This window comes from Saccopteryx leptura, chromosome 1 (genome assembly GCF_036850995.1).
Source record: "Saccopteryx leptura isolate mSacLep1 chromosome 1, mSacLep1_pri_phased_curated, whole genome shotgun sequence".
NCBI classification, from domain to species: domain Eukaryota; kingdom Metazoa; phylum Chordata; class Mammalia; order Chiroptera; family Emballonuridae; genus Saccopteryx; species Saccopteryx leptura.
Window position 1 is genome coordinate 366,648,854 of NC_089503.1, and position 22,643 is coordinate 366,671,496.

Consider the following 22,643-nt stretch of genomic DNA (forward strand, 5'->3'; position numbering starts at 1 on the left):
CAGAGAGATGGACTCCCATATGCACCCCAACTGGTATCCACCCAGCAAGCCCCCTATAGGGGGCTCTGCCTATCTGGGGCCACTGCTCTGTTGCTTGGCAACCAAGCTATTTCAGTGCCTGAGGCAAGGCCATGGAACCATCCTCGGTGCCTGGGGCCAAAGTGCTTGAACCATTCACACCATGGTTGTGGGAGGGGAGGGGAAAGAGAGAGTGACAGAGAGAAGTAAGAGAGGAAGAGGTGGAGAAGCAGATGGGCATTTCTCCTGTGCACCTTGACCAGGAGCCAAACCCAGTACTTCCACACACCAGGCCAATTCTCTACTGCTGAGTCAACCAGCCAGGGCCAGGCTGATATTTCTTTACTGATTTTCTGTTTGGGTGATCTATCTAAAGCCATCAATGATGTGTTGAAATTTCCAAGTATCATTGTGTTTTTGTTTACTTCTTTTTTTAGATCAGTTACTAGATATCTTTTATATTTTGGTGCTCCCTGATTCAGTGCATATATATTAGATTCATATATATGTCTTCTTGATACAGTGTCCCCTTTATTATTATGAAATGTTCATCTTTGTCTCTGGTTACCTTTGATGTCTTGAAGCTTTTTATATTTTATATTTTCCTTTTTTATTGAATTTATTGGGGTAGTACTGGTTAACAAAATTATACAGTTTCAGGCACATGATTGTGTAACATATCATCTTTACACTATATTATGTGTTTACTACCTGAAGTCCAGTCTTTTCTCATCACCATTTATCCCCCCTGCCCTCCTCCCCTTTACCCACCCCAGCCCCTGCCAATCACCACTCTGTTGTCCATGTTCATGAGTTAAAGTTTTTTTGCTCAATCCCTCCATCCCCTCTATCCAGCCCCCAAGCAAGTAATTTTTGACAAAGGAGCCAAAATATGCAATGGAAATAATACAGCCTTTTCAATAAATGGTGCTGGAAAAATTGGAAATCCTCATGCAAAAGAATGAAACTAGATTACAGTTTGTCCCCATGTACAAAAATTAATTCAAAATGGCTCAAAGACCTAAAAATAAGATCTGAAACAATAAATTATATAGATGAAAACATAGGTACTATACTTATCGGTCTTGGTTGTAGTCAACATTTTATGAATTTGACCCCAAAGGCAAGTGGAGTAAAGACAAAAATAAATAAATGGGACTATGTCACAAAAAAAAGCTTCTGAACAACCAAAGTAACTGACAAGAAAACAAAATGACAATCAACCATATGGGAGATGATATTTGCAAACAACTCCAAAAAGGGCTTACTATCCAAAATATATAAAGAACTCATAAAACTCAACACCAAACAAATGAACAATCCAATGAAATAAATGGACAAAGGACCTGAACAGACACACCTATCCCAAGAATACATATGGCCAAAAGATGTGTAATAAAGATATTCAACTATATTAGCTATTAGAGCAACGAAAATCAAGACTACAATGAGCTATCAACAAAACAAGTAGTAACAAGTGTTGGAGAGGCTGTGGAGAAAAGGGCACCCTTATTCACTGCTGGTATGAATGTAAACTGGTATAATCACTATGGAAAACAGTATGATAGTTCCACAAAAATTAAGAATAGAGTTAAAGACCCAGTTATCTCTCTTTTGGTTATCTACCAGAAAAAACTCAAAAACATTTATTTGCAAAGATATAATATATGCACCCCCATGTTCACTGCAGCATTGTTCACAGTAGCCAAGACCCAGAGCCAACCAAAGAGTCCTTTGATAGAGGATTGGATAAAGAAGATGTACATACATACAACAAAATATGACTCAGCCATTAGAAAAGATGAAATATTGCCATTTGTGATAACACAAATAGACCTGAGCATATTATGCTAAGCAAAATAAGACAGTCAGAAAAAGCTAAGAACCATTTTCACTCATATGTGGGATACAAACCTGAAACTCATAGACACAGACAAAAGTTTGATGGTTACCAGATGGAAGGGGGTGGGGAAGTAGTTAATGGTAAAGGGGGCCAAATATATGGTGACAGAAGATGATCTGACTATGGGTGGTGGGCACACAATGCAATATACAGATCATTTATTATAAAAAGATACACTTGCAACCTATAATCTTATTAAACAATGGCACCCCAATAAATTTAATAAAAAATATATATATTTATAAATTTGAAATTTAATGAGAAACTTCAACTGATTTAAAGAATCATTGTCGACTGATAAGAAAGTTATTAAATCCTTATTTCCATTACTAAAATACTGCTACCTCGACAATGGAAGAAAAGTACAGAAAACATTAAGCAGATCATAATAGAGTGCATGCAGGATAACTTGAAAAACACTATTATATATAGAAGTCCAGGTGGTTTAAGATTATTATGCCATTAGATTTTACCTCACAGCAAAAACTTATATTTGAAGCAGAATAAATTTACTGCTCTGATTAGATAGTTTCAGAGATATTAGAGTCACTCTTCCAAGGACTTTTTCTAACTGGGATGAAGTACAATGGTTCCTCCTATCAGTGGTTTTTGTTTTCTGTAGTTTCAGTTCCCTGAAGTCAACCATGGTCCAAAAATATTACATGGAAACTTCCATAAATAAATAACTCAGTGGCTGTCTTGGGTTATCACATCATTTATTAAAGATAGAGACCACATTCACATAATTTTTATTACAATGTATTGTTATAAATTGCTCTATTTTATTGTTAGTTATTTTTATGAATCTCTTACTATGCCTAATTTATAAATTAAATTTTATCCTTCCTGGCTGGTTGGCTCAGCAGTATTGCGTTGGCCCAGCAGGTGGAGGTCCCAGATTTGATTCCCGGCCAGGGCACGCAGGAGAAGCACTTACCTGCTTCTCCACCCTTCCCCCCTCCTTCCTCGCTATCTCTCTCTTCCCCTCCTGCAGCCAAGGCTCCACTGGAGCAAAGTTGGCCTGGGCACTGAGGATGACTCCATGTCCTCCACCTCAGGTGCTAGAATGACTCCGACTGCAGCGGAGCAACATCCCAGAGGTGAGCATTGCCCCGTGGTGGGCATGCCGGGTGGATCCCAGTCGGATGCATGCAAGAGTCTGTCTGCCTCCTCACCACTTCTCACTTGGGAAAAATACCAAATAATTAATTAATTAAATTTTATCATACATATTTATAGATAGGAGTAAATATAGCATATATCAGGTTTAGTACTATTCGTGGTTTGAGGCATCATCTGCAGAATCTTAGAATATATTCCTCAAGGATGAAGGGGTGCTACTGTACACAGTTCTCATATAGTTCTCATACATTCTCATTTTATTGTTTGCTTATGGATGTGCTTTTAAGTATTTATAATACTAAGTTGTCCCAAGTTTCAAAAAAAATAGGTGTCAGTTGTTAATTTACCACTTTATAATTTCTATTTAATAACATAGCTCGGATATTTCCCTTCTCTGTTGAAGAAATAAAGATATAACCATTACTTCAAACACACTTTAGCAGGGATGAGTTATTCAGAATTTGACTTCCACATTCCAAAGCCTGCCAAAGAGCTCTGTGCATGAAAGGTCTTCAATATATGCCTGGTAATAAGAGGACGATACCATTTATCTGGTATATTTCATCTCTTTTTAAAAACCAGTGTTTTTCCCTGTAGGTACATTCAGTTAAGACATAATACCAACATGCATTTTTTTTGCTTTTAGGATTTATTGTTCAAAAGTAAAAATATAAATGACTAATTCTTCTCAATAAGATAAGGCAATAGAGAAACAACAAGCAAAACAACATTTTTATCGAAACTATTTTTACCAACCCACCAAGCCAGATCAATTCATAAAGCTTACCTATTAGATCTTTCAATATTTTTTACCACTTATTTAATATTGCTTTTCCTAAAAATAAGCCCATAGGATTTATGGCCTATTGAGCATATATTACCTTGCAATTTTATTTGCCTTATGATTTCAGATACTGTGATATAATGGATGCAGAGGAAATTTTATAATGCATTATTATATAATTATTATTTTTACATTAAATTATTATGTACTTTCCCTGCAAAGTGATTACTTTTAAATAAAGGTAAGCATCACAGAATAACAGCTTTCTGTTATTTTTGGTACTAGAAGTCTGTCTTCAATAAATCATACTTGGTTGTTTGTTTTTAGTCAAAGGATAGCTTAATAAAGCAGAAAATTCAGGAAGATTAGCTGAGTGTAAGAGGAATTCCAAAATGATAGTGGCATAAATAGATAGAAATTTATATTTTAACAAGATTTCCACTATTACATATGGGTATTTTTAATTCTTATAGTTGTCATGTTGAAAAAAATTCAGTCATGATCTAATTATATTTCCAAATAAACAGTAGTCAAACCTGAGGTTAATTTTGAACAGTCATTCTACTTCAAAAATTCCATTTAGAAATTAGTGATTAAAGATATTGTGAACAAATAAAAAAAATTTACTGTAGTGGTTAGCACTAGAGAACTTTTTACAGTAATTCCTCCATTTAACTCAATCAACATCTCTGAAAAAGAAATTGAAGCAATCACAGAGCAACTTAAGAACAAACTAATCAAATTCTGGACTTTCTGGATGTTCTCCTATGTGCCTATGTCTATACAATATTCACCATGTGAATTATTTCCTGTATCTCTAGTTGCACTCCCCTCCTCCCAAAGAAATTTTGATAATCAGGATGACCAGAGAATCAAAGGAAAGCAGCAGAGAATATCATTCTAGCCTGACCTTCACAACCCAAGGCCCTACATACCACAAAATTTCTTCTACACTATTTGATGTTGGAGAGCAAAGGGCTAATTCCTGGCTGTTAATGGCAAAATGAATTTGTGAACTTTAACAATAGTTGCCTCCCTGCCTTAACTCTGAAGAAGTTGAAGTTTGATATTTCTCTAGTTTCTGTTTATAGAGAAACTTTTTTTTTTTTTTTTCATTTTTCTGAAGCTGGAAACAGGGAGAGACAGTCAGACAGACTCCTGCATGCGCCCGACTGGGATCCACCCGGCACGCCCACCATGGGGCGACGCTCTGCCCACCAGGGGGCGATGCTCTGCCCATCCTGGGCGTCGCCATGTTGAGACCAGAGCCACTCTAGCACCTGAGGCAGAGGCCACAGAGCCATCCCCAGCGCCCGGGCCATCTTTGCTCCAATGGAGCCTTGGCTGCAGGAGGGGAAGAGAGAGACAGAGAGGAAAGCACGGCGGAGGGGTGGAGAAGCAAATGGGTGCTTCTCCTGTGTGCCCTGGCCGGGAATCGAACCCGGGTCCTCCGCACGCTAGGCCGACACTCTACCGCTGAGCCAACCGGCCAGGGCTATAGAGAAACTTTTTTTAATGATCAACTTCTGGTAAATATCAATATTCAGGAACCACATTATAGCAGGTAGTGCTAGTTCTAGTTCCCCAGTCCTGCCCCCCTCCTAGGCTTTCCTTTTATTCACAGAAACAACTATTTTAGTTGTATACGGAAGAGTAGAAAAATGACTAGATTCCCTACCCTCCTTGGCTACTAGATGTGACCACATTCCTAACTTCTGACCTATAAGACAAAATGTCATTGGAAGCATGTGAGAACTTTCCTTGAACAACATCTGGCACTTCACTTTTACTATTTTTTATTGATCTTATTTTTCTTTTACTACTGGTAGGAATTTATATACTGTGGATAAACATAGAGCATTGTATGGCCTTGGATAGGAAGACTCTGGAAAACTGAAAAAGAAGGAAGAAGCCTGAGTTTCCAACACCAATAAACACAACTCTGGTGGAGGGCCACCCACCTCTAGATTTGTTGGTAGAAGATCAACTTCTATGTTATTTAAGCCACTATCATTTTGGATATTTGTCACTCTCACATGAGCCTAATCATAACTAAAAAAGCACACATAACAAATGTGAAGGCTATTAGGGCAAAAATCACATTTCACTGAACGCAGGACATCAACAAATGTAAGATACATCCCAGTTTCAGGCAGTTAAACAGTGAAGAAAATGTGCATCTTAAAATTGATGAACTATGATATTTCCTAAAATGAGTTTCTTGGAAACTCATTTGTTTCCAAGTTTTGAGGTATTGTAATCAATAATTACTAAAGAAGGAATTAATCAAACAGTTCTTGGAAACACTGGTTTTGATAATTAAATTGATTTTTGTCCTCACTCCAATATGTTTTATAAACCACCTAAAAGTTGCGTGGCAAAAATAAATGAAAATAATGTTGATGATTGGAAATGATTATGACCCAATGCAAAGCATTTTATTTTATTTCACATCATCCTATCGTGAAGCAGATCAAAGGGCTAGTGTTTCATGGAATAAACTTTCAGAAGAACCATTAGAGTAGATTAGATAGACCAAGGCTCAGGGAGACCAGAGGGTAGGTGCCTGTGAGATCAACATAACACATCACCTCAGGAATCTATTTTGTAACAGCCCCAAACATTTGCTGTTAGAGAGGGAAAAAACAAATTTTCACATTTCTTTCTGAAAATATGTCTTGCGGTGATCAATTCAGCCCCATAGTGTTGGTCACATCATGTTCCATTATATCACAGTGTTATGCGTCAGACTGTGACTAGTATAGAGAAATAAAACTGAAAACTCAGAAACCGATTTGAGAGAGAAGACATTCATTTTGCCACAGGTTTAGCTGAATAAGGAATGAGGCTGGGTGCGTATTTTCTAAAATGTAGTGAAGGGTTTGGGATAACATTCAGAGAATGATGGAAACAAAGAAAAGACAGGGACTTGAGGAGACATAAGGTAATCTTTGATGCTCTTTGAATTTTAAGACTCAGAGACAGCAAGAGGAACTGGCATCCTAGTCTGTCCCTCAGTCTTTATCTGCACAAATGGAACGATTCTGAGGTGAGCTGACGGAAATATATACTTGAAGAGACTCCACTATGACATCTGGTCATGGACCTGTCCTGCACATCATGGGCACCTACTGTACTGTATAAAATTATTGTAAAAGCCTGATGTCATTTGCCATACGTTTGTGGGAGCTAAACATCAGTTTTATGGGGAAAATATTCATTTTGTTCAATATTATTTAAAGAACATAAGTATATGTTCTTTTCTACTCAGTGTTAGTTTCTATGCAGGCTTTTGTTTATACAGGTAACAAACATTAGAATCAAGTAGAATCAAAGGGGATGTTTTTGGGTGGGGACGCAGCGGAATTTCTCAGCAAAATCATCCTCACTGTTGTCAGCTGCCTATTCTAGCTATACATATAGACCATCTTATGCTAAAAATGGTATAAAAATTGGGGGAGAGTGGTGAGGGTGGAAGTTATCCAGGAGCAAACAAAAAATTATTCATTTTCAATTTACTCAGAGGTAATTTGATATATTGGGGATATTTTCTATGTAGTTAACAGACTAAGAACTATCCTATTTTTTAGCTTTTCCTGTAGCTACCAGTGTACCTCGGTTCATGTTAACCTCATGTTCTTCCTAGAAGTACTTATTATATTTATGATTTTCTTCTACCTGACCAGATATTAAGACAAAACCAACACCTAGAAACTTTTGAAAGGCCCTCATTTCTCAACCTACTGTGCCCTAGAAAGAAGCAGCTACTTCCTTGCCTTAGATCATAAGTGGTTACAGATCAGCCAAATTTTCCTTATTGTTTCCTGGAATTACTCGGCCACTGTAATACATTAATTCATAGCACTAGGTAATTTAAATGCACCAAATTATTAATCATTAAAATATTTTCATTTAAATATCACCACTGTGACTTCTAAGCAAGGAAATCCCAGCGGCCAATAACGATTTAGAATTAAATTTCTGGGCCCTGGCCAGTGGTGGAGCATTGGCCTAGTGTATAGATGTCTCAAGTTCAATTCTCGGTCAGGGAACACAGGAGAAGCAACCATCTGCTTTTTCACCCCTCCCTCTCCCCCTTTCTCCCTTTTCCCCTCCTAAAGCCATTGCTAGATTGGTTCAAGCACATCAGCCCGCTAGATTGGTTCAAGCACATCAGCCCTGGGTGCTGAGGATGGCTCCATTTTAGGTGCTAAGAATAGCTCGGTTGCAAGCATGGCTCCAGATGGGCAGAGCATCGGCCCCAGAAAGGGGTTGCCAGGTGGATCCTGGTCCAGGCTCATGAAGGAGTCTGTCTCTCTGCCTCCTTGCCTCTTACTTGGAAAAGAAAAAATAAATAATAAATTTATTTTTCTATGCTATGGTGAGTGGCAACTTGGGAAAGAAATGTTCATCATTTTCTCTAGAATATAAAATATTCCACGTTGCAAAATTTTGAACTTAAAAGAAAATGTTAGATTAATACAGAAAAATGTATATAAACACCCAGTATGTGGCTGACTGGGGCCCTTAATTAAGGCAAGGGAAAGACCAATCTTTATAAAGGGATAAATTTATTCTTTTCTTTAAACAATTCTACCTATTTGTTTTCTAGATGAGGACAAAAATGAAAAAGAGGCAGGAAAAAAATAACTCTTACAATTGATGATACAGTCAGGTCACTAAAATTGACACAATTTGAGCCACCCCCTAAAGATTTTATATTTCACTAAATATAGGAAAGAGCTAAAAATACATCTAATCTGATCATTTCATAAAGTTAGCTCTGGATCAAAGATTGAAAGGCTTTTTGCTCTTTTCGACAGGCCAAAGCTAACTGATTCTACTGGAACTCTGGGAACTGTGTTGTGGGCAGATCTTTTAAGATGTCTTGGCTCTGTAATTTAAGTAATCTGTGCTGCTTTTCACATCTCTCAGTCTCAGCATGACGTAACTGCTCTCAATCCCAATTTTCTTGTCTTTAAAATGTGGATAATTATGGTACCCACTCCATCAAGCTGCTGTGGGAATTAGATGAGATGATGTGTGAAAGTGCTTATAAGAGTGCTTACCACAAACTACTCAATAGAGGGCAGCTATTACTATCTTTTCTGATACTAGATATAATTTAGAACAGGGGTCAGGAACTTTTTTGGCTGAGAGAGTCATGAACGCCATATATTTTAAAATGTAATTCCGTGAGGGCCATACAATATGTTTAACACTAAGTACAAGTAAATGTGTGCATTTTATGTAAGACTAACACTTTTAAAGTACAATAAGTCTCTGAATTCTTTTTAATAATGTTGTTATGCTGTTGCTAACCAATGATAAATAAAATATTTCTTACCATTAATGCGACTTCCGGTGTTGCATGGTTTTGCTGGTTGATATATGGTGAGATAAGCTTCATGCAGGCGTTGAGACTTTCATTCGTTAAATGTGATCGTAGGTTGGTCTTAAAGTTCTTTAGATGTGAGAAAGACTGCTCATATGCATATGTAGAGCCAAACGTCAGTACAGCAATACTCATACGCTGCAGTGTGTGGTATGTGACGGGAAGTGCGTTCCAAGTTTTGACAAACAATTGGTCTGTGGGTTGAAGTTTTTTCATTTCTCCCAACTTATGTTTGCTTGCCAACTCTGCTTGCTGTCATGCAAGTCTTTCCAAATCTTCATTCAGTGACTTGAACTTATTCACCCACATATCTGAGGCCTTCAGGTCAGCAGCTTGTAGCTCAAAATCTCTGATGGAGACACTGGGGATGTAACTCAGGTTGGCACTGTCCACTGCACACTCGTGTGGATGGGTGATGAACTTAAAAAGATGAGTGCACTCACAAAATTCTCCAAAGTGTGCTTTGAATGACTGCAGGGGATTAGATGTGAAGCCCGCTAGCTGCTGGAGATCAAGATATTGAGCAGGGTCACTTGCTGTGCATGCATCTTTAAACTCTCCCAGTTTTTCAAAGTGTAGTAAACAACCTGTTTCAATGTCCGCGATGAAGAGTTCCAGCTTGTTTTCAAATGCAAACACTGCTTGTTGAAGGGATAAGACTGTATTTCCAATGCCTTGCATTTTCACATTGAGCTCGTTCAGATGTTCATTCTTGTCCACAAGATAGTAGAACTTCAGGAGCCACTCAGTGTTAGCTAACTCAGGATGCTTAATGTTTTTCATTTCAAGAAAAGTCTAGATTTCACTCAGACAAGCCACAAAACAGCTGAGCACCTTTCCTCTTGACAACCAACACACATTGCTGTGCAGAAGCAGACCAGGATAATTATTCCCAACTTCATCCAGCAGTGTTTTAAACTGGTGATCATTTAAAGCTTGGGCAACAATAAAGTTGACCACCCGAATGACCAGCAAAATCACCTCACCAAGCTGCTCGCCACACATCTGACCACAAAGTGCCTCCTGATGTAGGATGCAGTGAAAACTTAGGATGGGTCTCTTTTCATGTTCATGAAGAAGTGCTAGGAATCCTCTGTTCTTCCCCACTATGCACGGAGCACCATCACTACACACCAAAATGACTTTATCCATCGGTAGATTTTTTCTTTAGCAAACTCAGTGAAAGACTTGAATAAATTCTCCCCTCTTGTTGTCTCTTTCATAGGCAAAACAGCCTGACTTTCCTCACATAGTGTGTCACCGACAGCATACCTTGCAATCATGCTGAACTGGGATAAATGGCTTACGTCTGTTCACTCATCCAAAGCGAGAGAAAAGAATGGTGCTGCATTTATGTCCTTCACTTGTGTTGCCTCAATTTGATTTGCCATCATGATGGTACGATCGTGAACAGTTCTTGCCGACAGAGGCATGTCTTTTATTCATTTGATTATCTTGTCTTTATTCGAAAAGTCGTCAAAAACTTCATTGGCAACATCAAGCATGAATATTTTGGCATACACCCCATCTGTGAATGGCTTTCTATTTCTCACAATTGCTAAAGCACCAGCAAAGCTAGCCAAATTTCAGCCACCTTGTTGGGTCCAAACACAGAGTTGCTGCTGACTCCGTGATGGCGAACCTTTTTATAAAAACTGCCCACTTTTGGTCCCTCCTGCCCACTGTTCCAGCATTCATGGCGGGATGTATTGGGGCAACCAAATGGCACCACGATTGGCCCACCATGAAAGCTAGCATGCCCACTAGTGGGCAGGAGGGACCAGGTTGACCAGCACTGCAAAAGTGGGTGGTTTTTATAAAAAGGTTCGCCATCATGGTGCTGAAAAGGTTCGCCATCATGGTGCTGACTAGCTTGCATTCTGCACAGTAGCTCTTGACATGCTTTTATCCTGCTGTCTCCTGCTGGATATTTTGATGCAAATGTAGTATGGCATGTGTTGAAGTGCTGCTTTATATTTGACCATTTCATCGATGCAATTTTATCACTGCATATTAGACACACTGCAGAACCTGCTCTCTCCACAAAGGCAAATTCCTCTGTCTATTCCTACTGAAAAGTATGATACTCCTCATCTTTCTTTCTTTTAGCCATCTTCTTTGTCAAAAGGGTTTCTACAATTAGCTAGCTGACTACTTGATTAAAATGAGGAAAGTTTACTTTCTAACCTCACAACAACCATGTACATTATGCATTAGCCAATGAAAATTTGGTGTTGTCACAGAGGACAGCTGTGATTGGTTCCAGCCACCCACAACCATGAACATGAGCTGTAGAAAATAAATAGATTGTAATACATGAGAATGATTTATATTTTTAACGTTATTATTGTTTTTATTAAAGATTTGTCTGTGAGACAGATGCAGCCGTCAAAAGAACCACATCTGGCTTGCGAGCCATAGGTTCCTGACCCCTGATTTAGAACGTCTTACTTAGTGGAATTGGAGTTGGAATAATAATTCAGGGGATTATACCTCTCAAAAGCAAAGTGCATTAAATGTTTAATGAGAAACCTGGGGATTTACAATTTACCCAACAGCAAACAACAGCCCTGCTTGCTCTGAGATGCTGAGAGCTTCCAGTCAGCCAGGAGGTGGTACCTTCACTGCAGAGTGAAGAGGCTGCACTTCAGCAGCTGGGTGTGCAGCTCTGCCCTGGGCACTTGTTAAAAGGCCTTGAATACAATCAACATCTCAACCACAAAGTATGTGTGCCTCAGAGACGATGTGGGTGGAGCGCAGAGCGCATTCCTAGCAGCTGCAGCTGATGCAATGCTGTGAGAATACTCCAGCTCCCAGAAGCCTCCTGGGCATACCCAGGAAGGGAGCTCACCCACTATAAGGAAGTGACTTAGCGCCAACCACGCAGCTCCCTGATCTTTTCAGCCATTGGCTATGAAGGATACGCTGTAACATCCTATTGGCTGAACCTATGTATATAAGCTAGCTTACTTCCTGAATAAAGTGGATCTGCGTCACTGAACCTGGTCCCCGGAGTCGGGTCTGAGTCTCCGTCATCCTCACCCCCAGCAGGACTTGTCCACAAGACGCCAAACATCTCAAGTGATAAAATTGCAGCTTTAGGAGTTAGAAGTCTATGATAATTATAGAGGTAGAAGCCTATTTCTGCAAGATATCAATGATCAGACGGTAATACCTCTTAAAAATAAAAGGGAAAACCAATGTATAGTACAAAGCACAAGTGTTAGGAAATGCAGAAATCTCAAAAAGGCATTTCCTAGGCCATCTGACAAAATTTGAAAATGCTCTTTCCATGGAAATATTCAGGATTTTTGAAGGTAAAACTTTATTCATCATCATTGCATACATGTCTGCTGTTACTGGCATTTATTTTATCCTCATGTGTTAATCAATAGTTCAAAAGACTAACTCACAAAATACCTGTTTAGTTTTTAAAAGGAAATAAGTACTAGATGATTTTACTTATATGGGGAATCCAATGGGAAGAAAATGAACTAACAAACAGAATAGAAACAGACTCATAGATACAGAGAACAGACTGACAGCTGTCAGAGGGGAGGGGAGTGGAGGACCAAGTGAAAAAGGTGAAGGTATTAAGCAAAGAAAAAAACTCAGACACAGAAAACAGTGGTGATTACAAGATGAAAAGGGGAGTAAAGGGAGGTAGCAGAAGGTAATGGGGGGGAGTTAATGGTGATGGAAAGAGACTTGACTTGGGATGATGAACACTCAGAACAATATATAGACAATGTGTTATAGAATTCTACACCTGAAACCTATATAATGTTATCAACCTATGTCACCCCAATAAATTCAGTTTAAAAATAAATTAATAAGAAAAGAAAAAGAAAACAAAGATAAGTGATGCCTTTCTTAAGCACTGGGTCATTAAACAGTCAACAATCAGAAAAATGAATTTCTATGAAATCATTAGCCATGTATTGATAAATGAACACACAATTGTCTTGAAGATAGGAGACTATTTCTAGTTGCTATTAGTAAACTTTAAAACTCTAAATAAAATTTTGAGGAATGTGACAGCCATTCTGAGAAAGATTTTTTTATTTATATGACAAAATTATAACTTGGAGAGCTCAAAACTCACTATTTCTGTTATTTAAAATTGATTTAAATGCAAATACAAACACACGAATACACATAGACACACACGCACACACATGCACACATACATATGTCAGAGAGAAAACACTTACAGTGATTTCATTCATGTTCAGAAGCATGGAACTGGGTGGCAAGGTGCCAAGACGATGTTTGAAACCTTCTTCTAAAGTCATTCCCCAGAATTGACTGTAGTTCTGGGCTGTCCATCTGCCTTACAGATGAAAGAGAAAAATATGCACAGGTTATGTAACAACACTTTGATAAACACATGTTCACTTATATTTCTGAAATTCATACAGAAGCAAAACACACAATTTTGGAGCAATTACTGCAAGTGAGGTATTTTTTATACAAGTGATGCATTATTGATTCTTCTAGTAGTAAAGCACATAAGACATTCTTCCTATATATAATTACTTCAATGATTCATATGAGGAACATAAGGTTATATCAATATAGAATAAATTTAAGAATATAAAATCTTTATGAACTGTTAAGGGGTTAAGTGGTAATAAGCCCAAGAATTGCAGTTTCTTTTAAATGTGATCAAATGCATTTCAGATAGAAACTTGAATGTATAGAAATGTACCTATTGATTAAATACAGTCATCTATTATTTATAATTTAGATTTGAAAATAAGTTGACCTCATAAAAAGAAGTATCCATGAAAAATTGAGAATAAAGTAGGTATTGTTTAAAAAATTACATCATTGCTAATTAATTTTATAGAAATTTAAAAAAATATTAAAATATGTGTTAAGTGCTCAATAATAGTTATTATGATTAATATTTACAATTATATAAATTTAATTGGTGTTAAATTAGAGAAACAAAAAGGGTATATTTTACTAGAGAGATATTTTGTGCCCTTACATAGAAAAAAAATGTATTTTCAAATTCTAATATTAAAATTTGAAGACAACAAAAATTCCTTAATGTTAGGAGATGAAAAATGAGCAAGATGAAAGTAATTTAATCATTGCTTGTTTGAATGATCTACAGATTGAGGGCAATATATTTTCAGTACTTAAATCTAAACTTTATTCTTTTGTGTTTATGCCAAATTGTTTATAATATAAAAGGCTATTATGAATGATTGAAGATAAAACTCAATTTTCAATAATACATTTAGCAAGTTAACACTTTTCTTGTATAAGATTTGTTAGTTCACAAAACTTTAAGCAACTTTAAGCCATAGTTTTCAAATGCAGTCTCCATTCAAATGCAGAGTTGCAGCATTAATTAAGAGACTAACAAGACCAGCTTTAGGCAAAATTATAACATCAGGAAAGTATGTTTTTGGTGCCCTATACTAGTAATTTCTAAACATTCAGAGACATTTGTGGGTCATTTGTTCACTAAATTTAGTGAGCACGGATGAGGATTGAAGAAAATAAAATTAAAAAGCCTTGGCTGTATCGGTCAGTTGGTTAAGAATGTCGTTCCGAAGCACAGAGGTTGCCGGTTTGATCCCAGGTCAGGGCATAAACAGGAACAGATTGATGTCCCTGTCTCTCTCTCTCTCTCTCTCCCTGTGTCTCACTAAAACCAATTTTAAAAATAAAATTAAATAGAATACAGGAGAAATAAGAGGAAATATTAGAGTTTACTGCACACAGTGAGGGTAAGTACTGTTTATAAATATCTAGGGGTGTGTGCATGTGTACAGGTGTGTTCACATGTATGTGTGTGTGTGTATGTGTGTGTGTGTGTGTGCTAGGTCATAAAGTTAAATGTGTGTTTTTATGTGACTTATGCTCAACAAAGTGTGAAAGACACTACTATCCTATACCACCATCTTTTGATTTAGACTCATCCATTTCTTCTAATCCAATTTAGCATTTACTGGACATTATTGATTACTTATCAGATTCTCTTATAAACACTTGGAACATTGAAATAAATAAATAGTGTATTCCCTCATGTATAAGACGCACTATTTTTTGAAAAATGTGGGGTCTAAAAACTGGATGTGTCTTATACAGTGGTGGTATATTTTTTACTTGTATTTTCTGCTTTTTCATGCTTGTTGAGTAGTTATATGAATTTTATGATGAATAAAACTTGAGTTCAATAACTTTATGTAATACATTTTTTTTTCAAATTTCGGGCCTCAAAATTAAGGTGTGTCTTATACATGGGATTATCTCATACATGGGGAAATATAGTAGATTTACCCTTAAGGAGCTCATAACTAAAAAGACCACAAAGATAGAAATGACTTTAGTATATGTCTTTCAATAGCAGTAGGTGAAAGTGTGTTCAGAGGAAAGGATTATTGCATAACTCTGCCTGAAGAAATAGGTTCACTTTTTTTTACAGAAAGTGATTTTAGTGCTCAGTACAGAAGAATAAGAATGAGTTTGGTGGCCAGCTGGGAAAGAAGAGAGCATTTATTCTAAATAAAAACAACATGAGCAAAGCATGCATGTTTGAAATTGGATAGAACATTTAGGGAATGTCAGAGAAATTAAATGCTTAAACTTTGAGAGGGACTGGGAAGACAGAGGCTGGAAAAAGATTAAAGATTAGGCAGGAAGAAAGCATTTTGGCCAGATGGTTATTTGCATTAAGAAGTGTTATCCTATTTTATAAGCAGTGGAGGGTTGTTGAGAATTTTTAAGAACATGAGTGGCAAATATTTGTTCTAGAAGGATAACCATGAAAGCATAAAGTATTGGTTGGAGTTGAGTCATTTTGGAAAGAGATATGTCAAATCATTTCAAATTGTTTCATAAAGAAAAGCACTAGATAACAGCAAAGGAGTAAGAAAATAAATATTTTAAAGAAATGTGGGAATTATAAGAGCCGAGTGGGTGAGAGGAACAAAGAATCAAATTAATTTCAAAAAGTCTGTTGTCAGTTGACAAGGTGAAGGGGAATAACCAAGGGAAGATCAAAGAGGTTAATCCTTTCAGTTTGGGGTATGCTGATTTAGAAAAACCAGGGAAAAATCTAGGCCAATTTTCCCAACAGATTAGATTTTGAGCTTATAAGAAAAATCTGGTTCAGAGATATGATAAATTTAACACTGTCACAAAATTTTTGCACCTCCTCCATCAACAGGTTGGGCCTATTTATACAACGTTTGTAGGATTGGGCTGGTCTAGTGGATTGCCTTGTCCACTAGAAAGCAGAACTGATTCTTTGCAAATTTCAAGATTAGGTCTCAAGAGAGGCCCTTTGTGGCTCTAATAAGACTCAGGTCTTATTAGAAGACTTTTTATGTGAAGAAGCAAAGGCTAGCCCTCTACAGACACGTGGGCCCACCAAAACCAGCACCAACCACCAGACATGGGAGTGAGGCAATCTTAAACAATTCAGCCTCAGTTAAGGTTCCAGATGTCTGTAGGCACATGGGTAACCCCAGGACAGACCAGAAAAGAGCCTCAGTTAAGTCTACCCCAATTGCTGATGTGAACAAATGCAAAATTTGTGATATTAAGTTACTAAATTTTTAAATGTTTTTGTGTGTGTGTTTGTGTGTGTGGTGTGTGTACACATGCACGCATGTGCAGCATCAGACAACTGGAACAGTTATCTATATCCTTTTGTTCCACTAACATGCTGATTATTACTCAAGCCACTAATTTGGCACTTATATACTGCACTGTCATTATAAATCCTTCTAGAAAATATGACATTGTGCCTTCTCAGCTAGACTGTATATTCCTTTAAGACAGAAATTATTTATTTATATCCTCAACAGTGCCACACAAAAAACCATGTTTTTAGTACTAACTAATTTCAAAATAATACAGGGAATAAATAAATACTGAAGAAGGTTATGTAGAATAAATAAAGACTTGTCTCTAATACACAATCAAGATGCAAGAAATAAATGTTTCAAGGCAAAGTTTGTGTATATTTGTATATGGGCTATTTTAAAAGCCTTTAATAAGTAATAAATGATATGTAATCCTGTTTTCACAAGAGAAAACAATTTGAACATAAGGAACAGAAAATATCTAACAATTAGAACTTCCTTTTAAATTCAAAGACTTTCTACCCCCATTTTTTCCCCTAGTAATTAATTTTAGTTTTATTCCTTTCCTTCCTATGTCTTTTACTTGACTTGTTTTTTTATTTGATCCATGTATATTTCCTTTTGCTTCAATTACACTTTACATTTTATTCTTTTAAAGTCATCTATGCTTGCTACTAAACACAAAGTCCATGCCACTGAAATAGTCTTAGAATACTCTGTCAGTAAAGAAATGATGAAATGAAAATTTTTCCTTCCAAAGAAGGCAGCATTCCCAACAGCTTTTGTACTGTTATATGTACTTTCTTCCCACATCGCTTTAGACTGGTTCCTCCTGGGTCTGCAGAAAGGTGGGTCGCTTATTTTGGCTGCTTGGAAGTGTGTGCTAGGCATTTGAAGCAGTTAGGGACTTGATTCAGATCGTTTCCCATGATGACACAGAATGTTACGTTCCTTTCATGATTTGAATAATACTTAGTCACAGAAAATTATAATGAGTTTTTTCTAACAATATTTAAAATATATTATCACCCAAAATATTAATTAAACACACATACACAGAACTCAGAATGGGTTATGATTATTAATGTCAACAAATGTGACTTTCTATATTTCATGTCTTCAAAGAAAATATTTTGGGTACATTGAAATATGTCCCCATTGTGCTGGGAAACATATGTCTTATTAGTGCAAGAAAATGATATTTTTAATTTTTAAAAATACATTTTAGGGTTACTTTGCTTTTACAGTTGCTTGTCTTGAGTGAAAACTTTTCCAAAATATGTAAAATGTTATCAAGAGTATATAGAAATTTGATCAATGGCAATGGAGAAATCCTGAGACAGACACCAACAAGCCTCTCCCTCTTCCTTTAGTTCAATAAAGAAAGCCGGAATTAGCAACTACATCTTAATTTCTTCTCTATAAGTGGAGAAGCCATCTAATTTATTAATATTTCCAAGAGCTTCAAACAGTTATTTCCTATGTTTAAGTGTCAGTCAGCCCTATCTTTAGTTTATTAGCAAATAAACTAAAGCTCAACCTATCTTTTGACTCAACTGTAAGTGAACTTGACTAGAAATCAGCCATGTCTGTGAAATTATCTAGATTGGCTCGCTATTCGAGTAATCAAGATATAATACTGCCCGCATGAGGGTAGACTCTACCCAGGAGAGTTGATCATGTGTTTGGCTGGGTCAGGATAGCATCAGAGGGAACAATGGTAAACATGAGTAAATCGATTATGCCTACTTCCTGATTTTGCCTAAATACTTAACTAAACAGAAACTCCCACTCCACTGCTCGCTCACACCATGACAACGCTCCTTTCTAGACAATTTAAAACCATGCTCTATATTTCTTCTTTGTATATTTTAATTAATATTTACCTCTGTGCATCCTAATTTTGCATGTCTTTCTACCTCCCTTCCTATTTCTTTCCCACTCTTTATTTTGAAATATTGACTATTTTTATATATAAAAGATAGGAAAAACATTGTTTGGAACCTGAGGAGTAAACTGGGAGTGCCAAAAAGCCTATAAAGCAAGACTTCACTCACCCGTAGTCTCCTTTATTGACACGTTCAATTAGTTCTGGTTCAACAAGGCATACATGCTGCGAACATTTCCACTGCTGGCCTGAGCATGTGCTGCAAAGGGATAAAAACTAAAAGTGAAGTGACCTGGCCTTCATGGAGTGCACTTGCAAAATGAGTAAGCGGAGCTGCCCATTGTTAAGACATAAAATGCATACTGTTCACAAAAATTAGGAGATATTTTATCGCTTGATATTCATTTTGAAATATCCCCTAATTTTTCTGAGCAGTATATTTTGATTAATGTTAGACACATGCCTATTTGATTTTTGGCAAATAAATTATACCATATGCATTAATTACCACTCAATATACTCTTATCTTTGTACTCCAGGAAACTGATAAACAATGACTGCACATTTGCTGAAGTTTAGAAACACAAGTCAATTTAGACGGTAGATTTAATGTATTTGTAATCGGAAACTTTCTACAGGATAATGGATAATCCCGTTAAGGCAGCCTGTTTCCATGTTTAATTACTGTGTTTAAAAAGCACAATTCATCCACAGTATATCAGAATGTTTACAATTAGGAAGTAGAGTTAGCGCAGGCCCGCTGTCATGAATATCAAACTCAAGTAATAAAAATATATTCAGGATTAGATTTTTTTAACATTCATTAAAATTAAATATGCTTATACAAACTATAGAGAGGGGATATGACTTATGACTCTATTTGTTTATAAGTATAGGCTTTGTTTCACAGATGTTCCTTTGATTTGAAGAAAATACCACACACAGCAGAATTCAATTCAGTGCCACTTAAATTCATTACCAGGAGTTGCAGTTTTCTTTAACTACGAATCCTTCTTCATAATGTTGACCATCTCTGAGGCAACCTGTGAGTATAACAGGTAAACAAATAAAAATTCTAAATTGAGAAATAAAGTGCATTTACACAAGGAATCTAAAATTGTGTTTAGTTTTTCAATTATGCAAAAATGTGTGATGCCAATCAGATAAAAATTCACATCTGGTTTGTGTTAAGGCTTATATTTCAAATTCTGGGCTTATTCCATGAGCTTTTATGTTTAAACTGCATGTTATAGTACAACAGAGAGAATTTGTGAAACGTAAAAACTAGATTACCAAGATGTTAATCACTAACCACACTCAAAAAATAATTGTGCTTAACAGGTAAGCAATAAAAGTGTTTTAAGCATTTCTCACTTTAAAAAAATCAAATCTCCTAAGTGAATTAATTGCTTACAACTAATGTAAGGAGCTCAAAGTTTTGGACAAAATATGACACTATTTCACTAAATTCACCTAACAAAACTAAATTCTGTTTTTCATGTCTGACCTGTGGTGGTGCAGTGGATAGAGCACCAAGGTCAACAGTTCGAATCCCTGGGCTTGCCCAGTCAAGGCACACATAAACAAGCAAGCAGTGAACAACTAAAGTGAAGCAGCTATGAGTCGATACTTCTCACTCCCCACCCTCACTCCTCTCTGTAAAATCAATCAATAAAATATTTTTTAAAAACCTAAATTCTATTTTTTTCTTCAGGATTTAGATCGGGGGAAAATTCATGAAATTAATAAGATTACTGCTATTTCCAAATCCAAATCCAAAATTTTTTCAACTATTAACTAGTTGTTAATTAGTTTATCAGATTATATAAACTACTCAACAGAGATCAATAATGAATTATCATCATATAAATACCATAAGTAAGATATTGTAAAAATAGTACTTGGTTTATATATTAAATCTCCTTTGAGAAAATAATTTATACAAATTTAAAATTCATGCTTAACTAGCAATGTAGCAAAATCTACTACTTTGTTTTGTAAGAAGTTTTTTGGCAGAAGCATGTAATTGATAGATCACATCAATGGCTCCTAAATAAGCAAAATTCTAACTTTTTAGTCAATCTTATGGGAAAATCTACATGTTACAAAAATGTTCTAAGGGATCTGGTGTAAATACTTGCCACAATATCACAAAAGCTATTTATGGAAGAAACTATCCTCTGAGTTTAAAAAATAATAATTGTAAAAAACATTTCACAACTGCCTCTCTTCAGCAGGTATTGTGTTTTCACAGCTCAATAGTTTGCCAGATGAATGTAAAATCTCTGTATAGTTGCATCTATTCACCTCTTTCCCATGGACTTTTGACATTTCATAATCATGAGAAAAGGGGAGGAAACCCCTTCTCTCCTAAAGCTTGATATAGCAAAGAGGAGGGGAAAGACTCAACTTCAAATTAAATTCAAAGCTTTAATTTCTACCCAGGATTACACACTTTTAATTAAAGAATGTACACTAGGTTTATAACTTACAGAGACTCTAAACCTTTTTATTATCTAGGGGCAACAAAAAATTCATGCAACACTTCACATTAATTCCAAGTCAAGGGAAGTACTTCTCTAATTAGTTTTAAAGCAAGAGTGGGTGATCAATTCAAAGTTGAGTTTTAATTATTCCCTATGAATCTTGCTTGGTCATCATACCAGTTATGTACATAAAGGAAAAAGAAATTATAAAGATCCTAAGGGTAAAAGACAGTCCCTTCTCTGACCTGTACCCTATCAAATTTAGAATAGAACCACACTTTTTACAGTGACTAAGGTGTTACCCAAAATGCTTCCGCCCACATTTCTCCTTTGTGCTGGATGGGGTGGATTCCCAGAAACTAAAGGATTTAAAAGATAGTGAGATGGAGAGAAGCAAGTGGGCATAATTTGGAGATAAAGCAAATGGGACATGGATTGAGTTTGAGGAATGAGGATAATGAGGAATCAAAATTGTCTCACTAGGATTTTGGCTTTAGCAATACAGAGACAATGGAGCTGTTACCATAACAAGGAACAGCCTTGTAGCAAGAATTCATGATTTGTGCTTTGCCTATTTTAGGTTTGGATTGAATCTCAGTTAGACATCCTATTAGAGAATGTCAAGTAGAGTAGCTCATGAAAATCCAGAGTTAAGTCAATACTGAAGCATGAGTTTGAGAGACAGCAACATACATATTTTTAAAAACCTTAATACTAAATTAAGAGTCTATTTAAAAGACTGTATATAGGTAAGAGAAAGAGGTCCACAACTGATTTTTTTTATTAATTTACTAGGGTGACATCAATAAACCAGGGTACATATGTTCAAAGAAAACATGTCCAGGTTATCTTGTCGATCAATTATGTTGCATACCCATCACCCAAAGTCAGATTGTCCTCTGTCACCTTCTATCTAGTTTTCTTTGTGCCTGTCCCCCTCCCTTCCCCCCCCCCCCGTAACCACCACACTCTTGTCAATGTCTCTTAGTCTCGTTTTTATGTCCCACCTATGTATGAAAGAATGCAGTTCTTGGTTTTTTCTGATTTACTTATTTCACTCCGTATAATGTTATCAAGATCCCACCATTTTGTTGTAAATGATCTGATGTCATCATTTCTTATAGCTGAGTAGTATTCCATAGTGTATATGTGCCACATCTTCTTTATCCAGTCTTCTATTGAAGGGCTTTTTGGTTGTTTCCATATCTTGGCCACTGTGAACAATGCTGCAATGAACATGGGGCTGCATGTGTCTTTACGTATCAATGTTTATGAGTTTTAGGGGTATATACCCAGTAGAGGGATTGCTGGGTCATAAGGTAGTTCTATTTTCAGTTTTTTGAGGAACCACCATACTTTCTTCCATAATGGTTGTACTCTACATTCCCACCAATAGTGGATGAGGGTTCCTTTTTCTCCACAGCCTCTCCAACATTT

The 22,643-nt window shown here is 36.4% G+C and overlaps 1 protein-coding gene across 2 annotated transcripts in view; it reads right to left on the bottom strand.

Moving 5' to 3' along the window:
• Positions 1-22,643, bottom strand: part of TINAG (tubulointerstitial nephritis antigen) — an 85,587-nt gene that overhangs the window by 57,566 nt on the left and 5,378 nt on the right. For both annotated transcript variants that reach the window (XM_066361379.1, XM_066361378.1), the window contains exons 2-4: positions 19,700-19,763; positions 18,890-18,979; positions 13,437-13,551 (exon numbers count right to left, since the gene is read on the bottom strand). In XM_066361379.1, the coding sequence (XP_066217476.1) occupies positions 13,437-13,551; positions 18,890-18,979; positions 19,700-19,763 (269 nt within the window). The remainder of the gene's footprint in view (positions 1-13,436; positions 13,552-18,889; positions 18,980-19,699; positions 19,764-22,643) is intronic.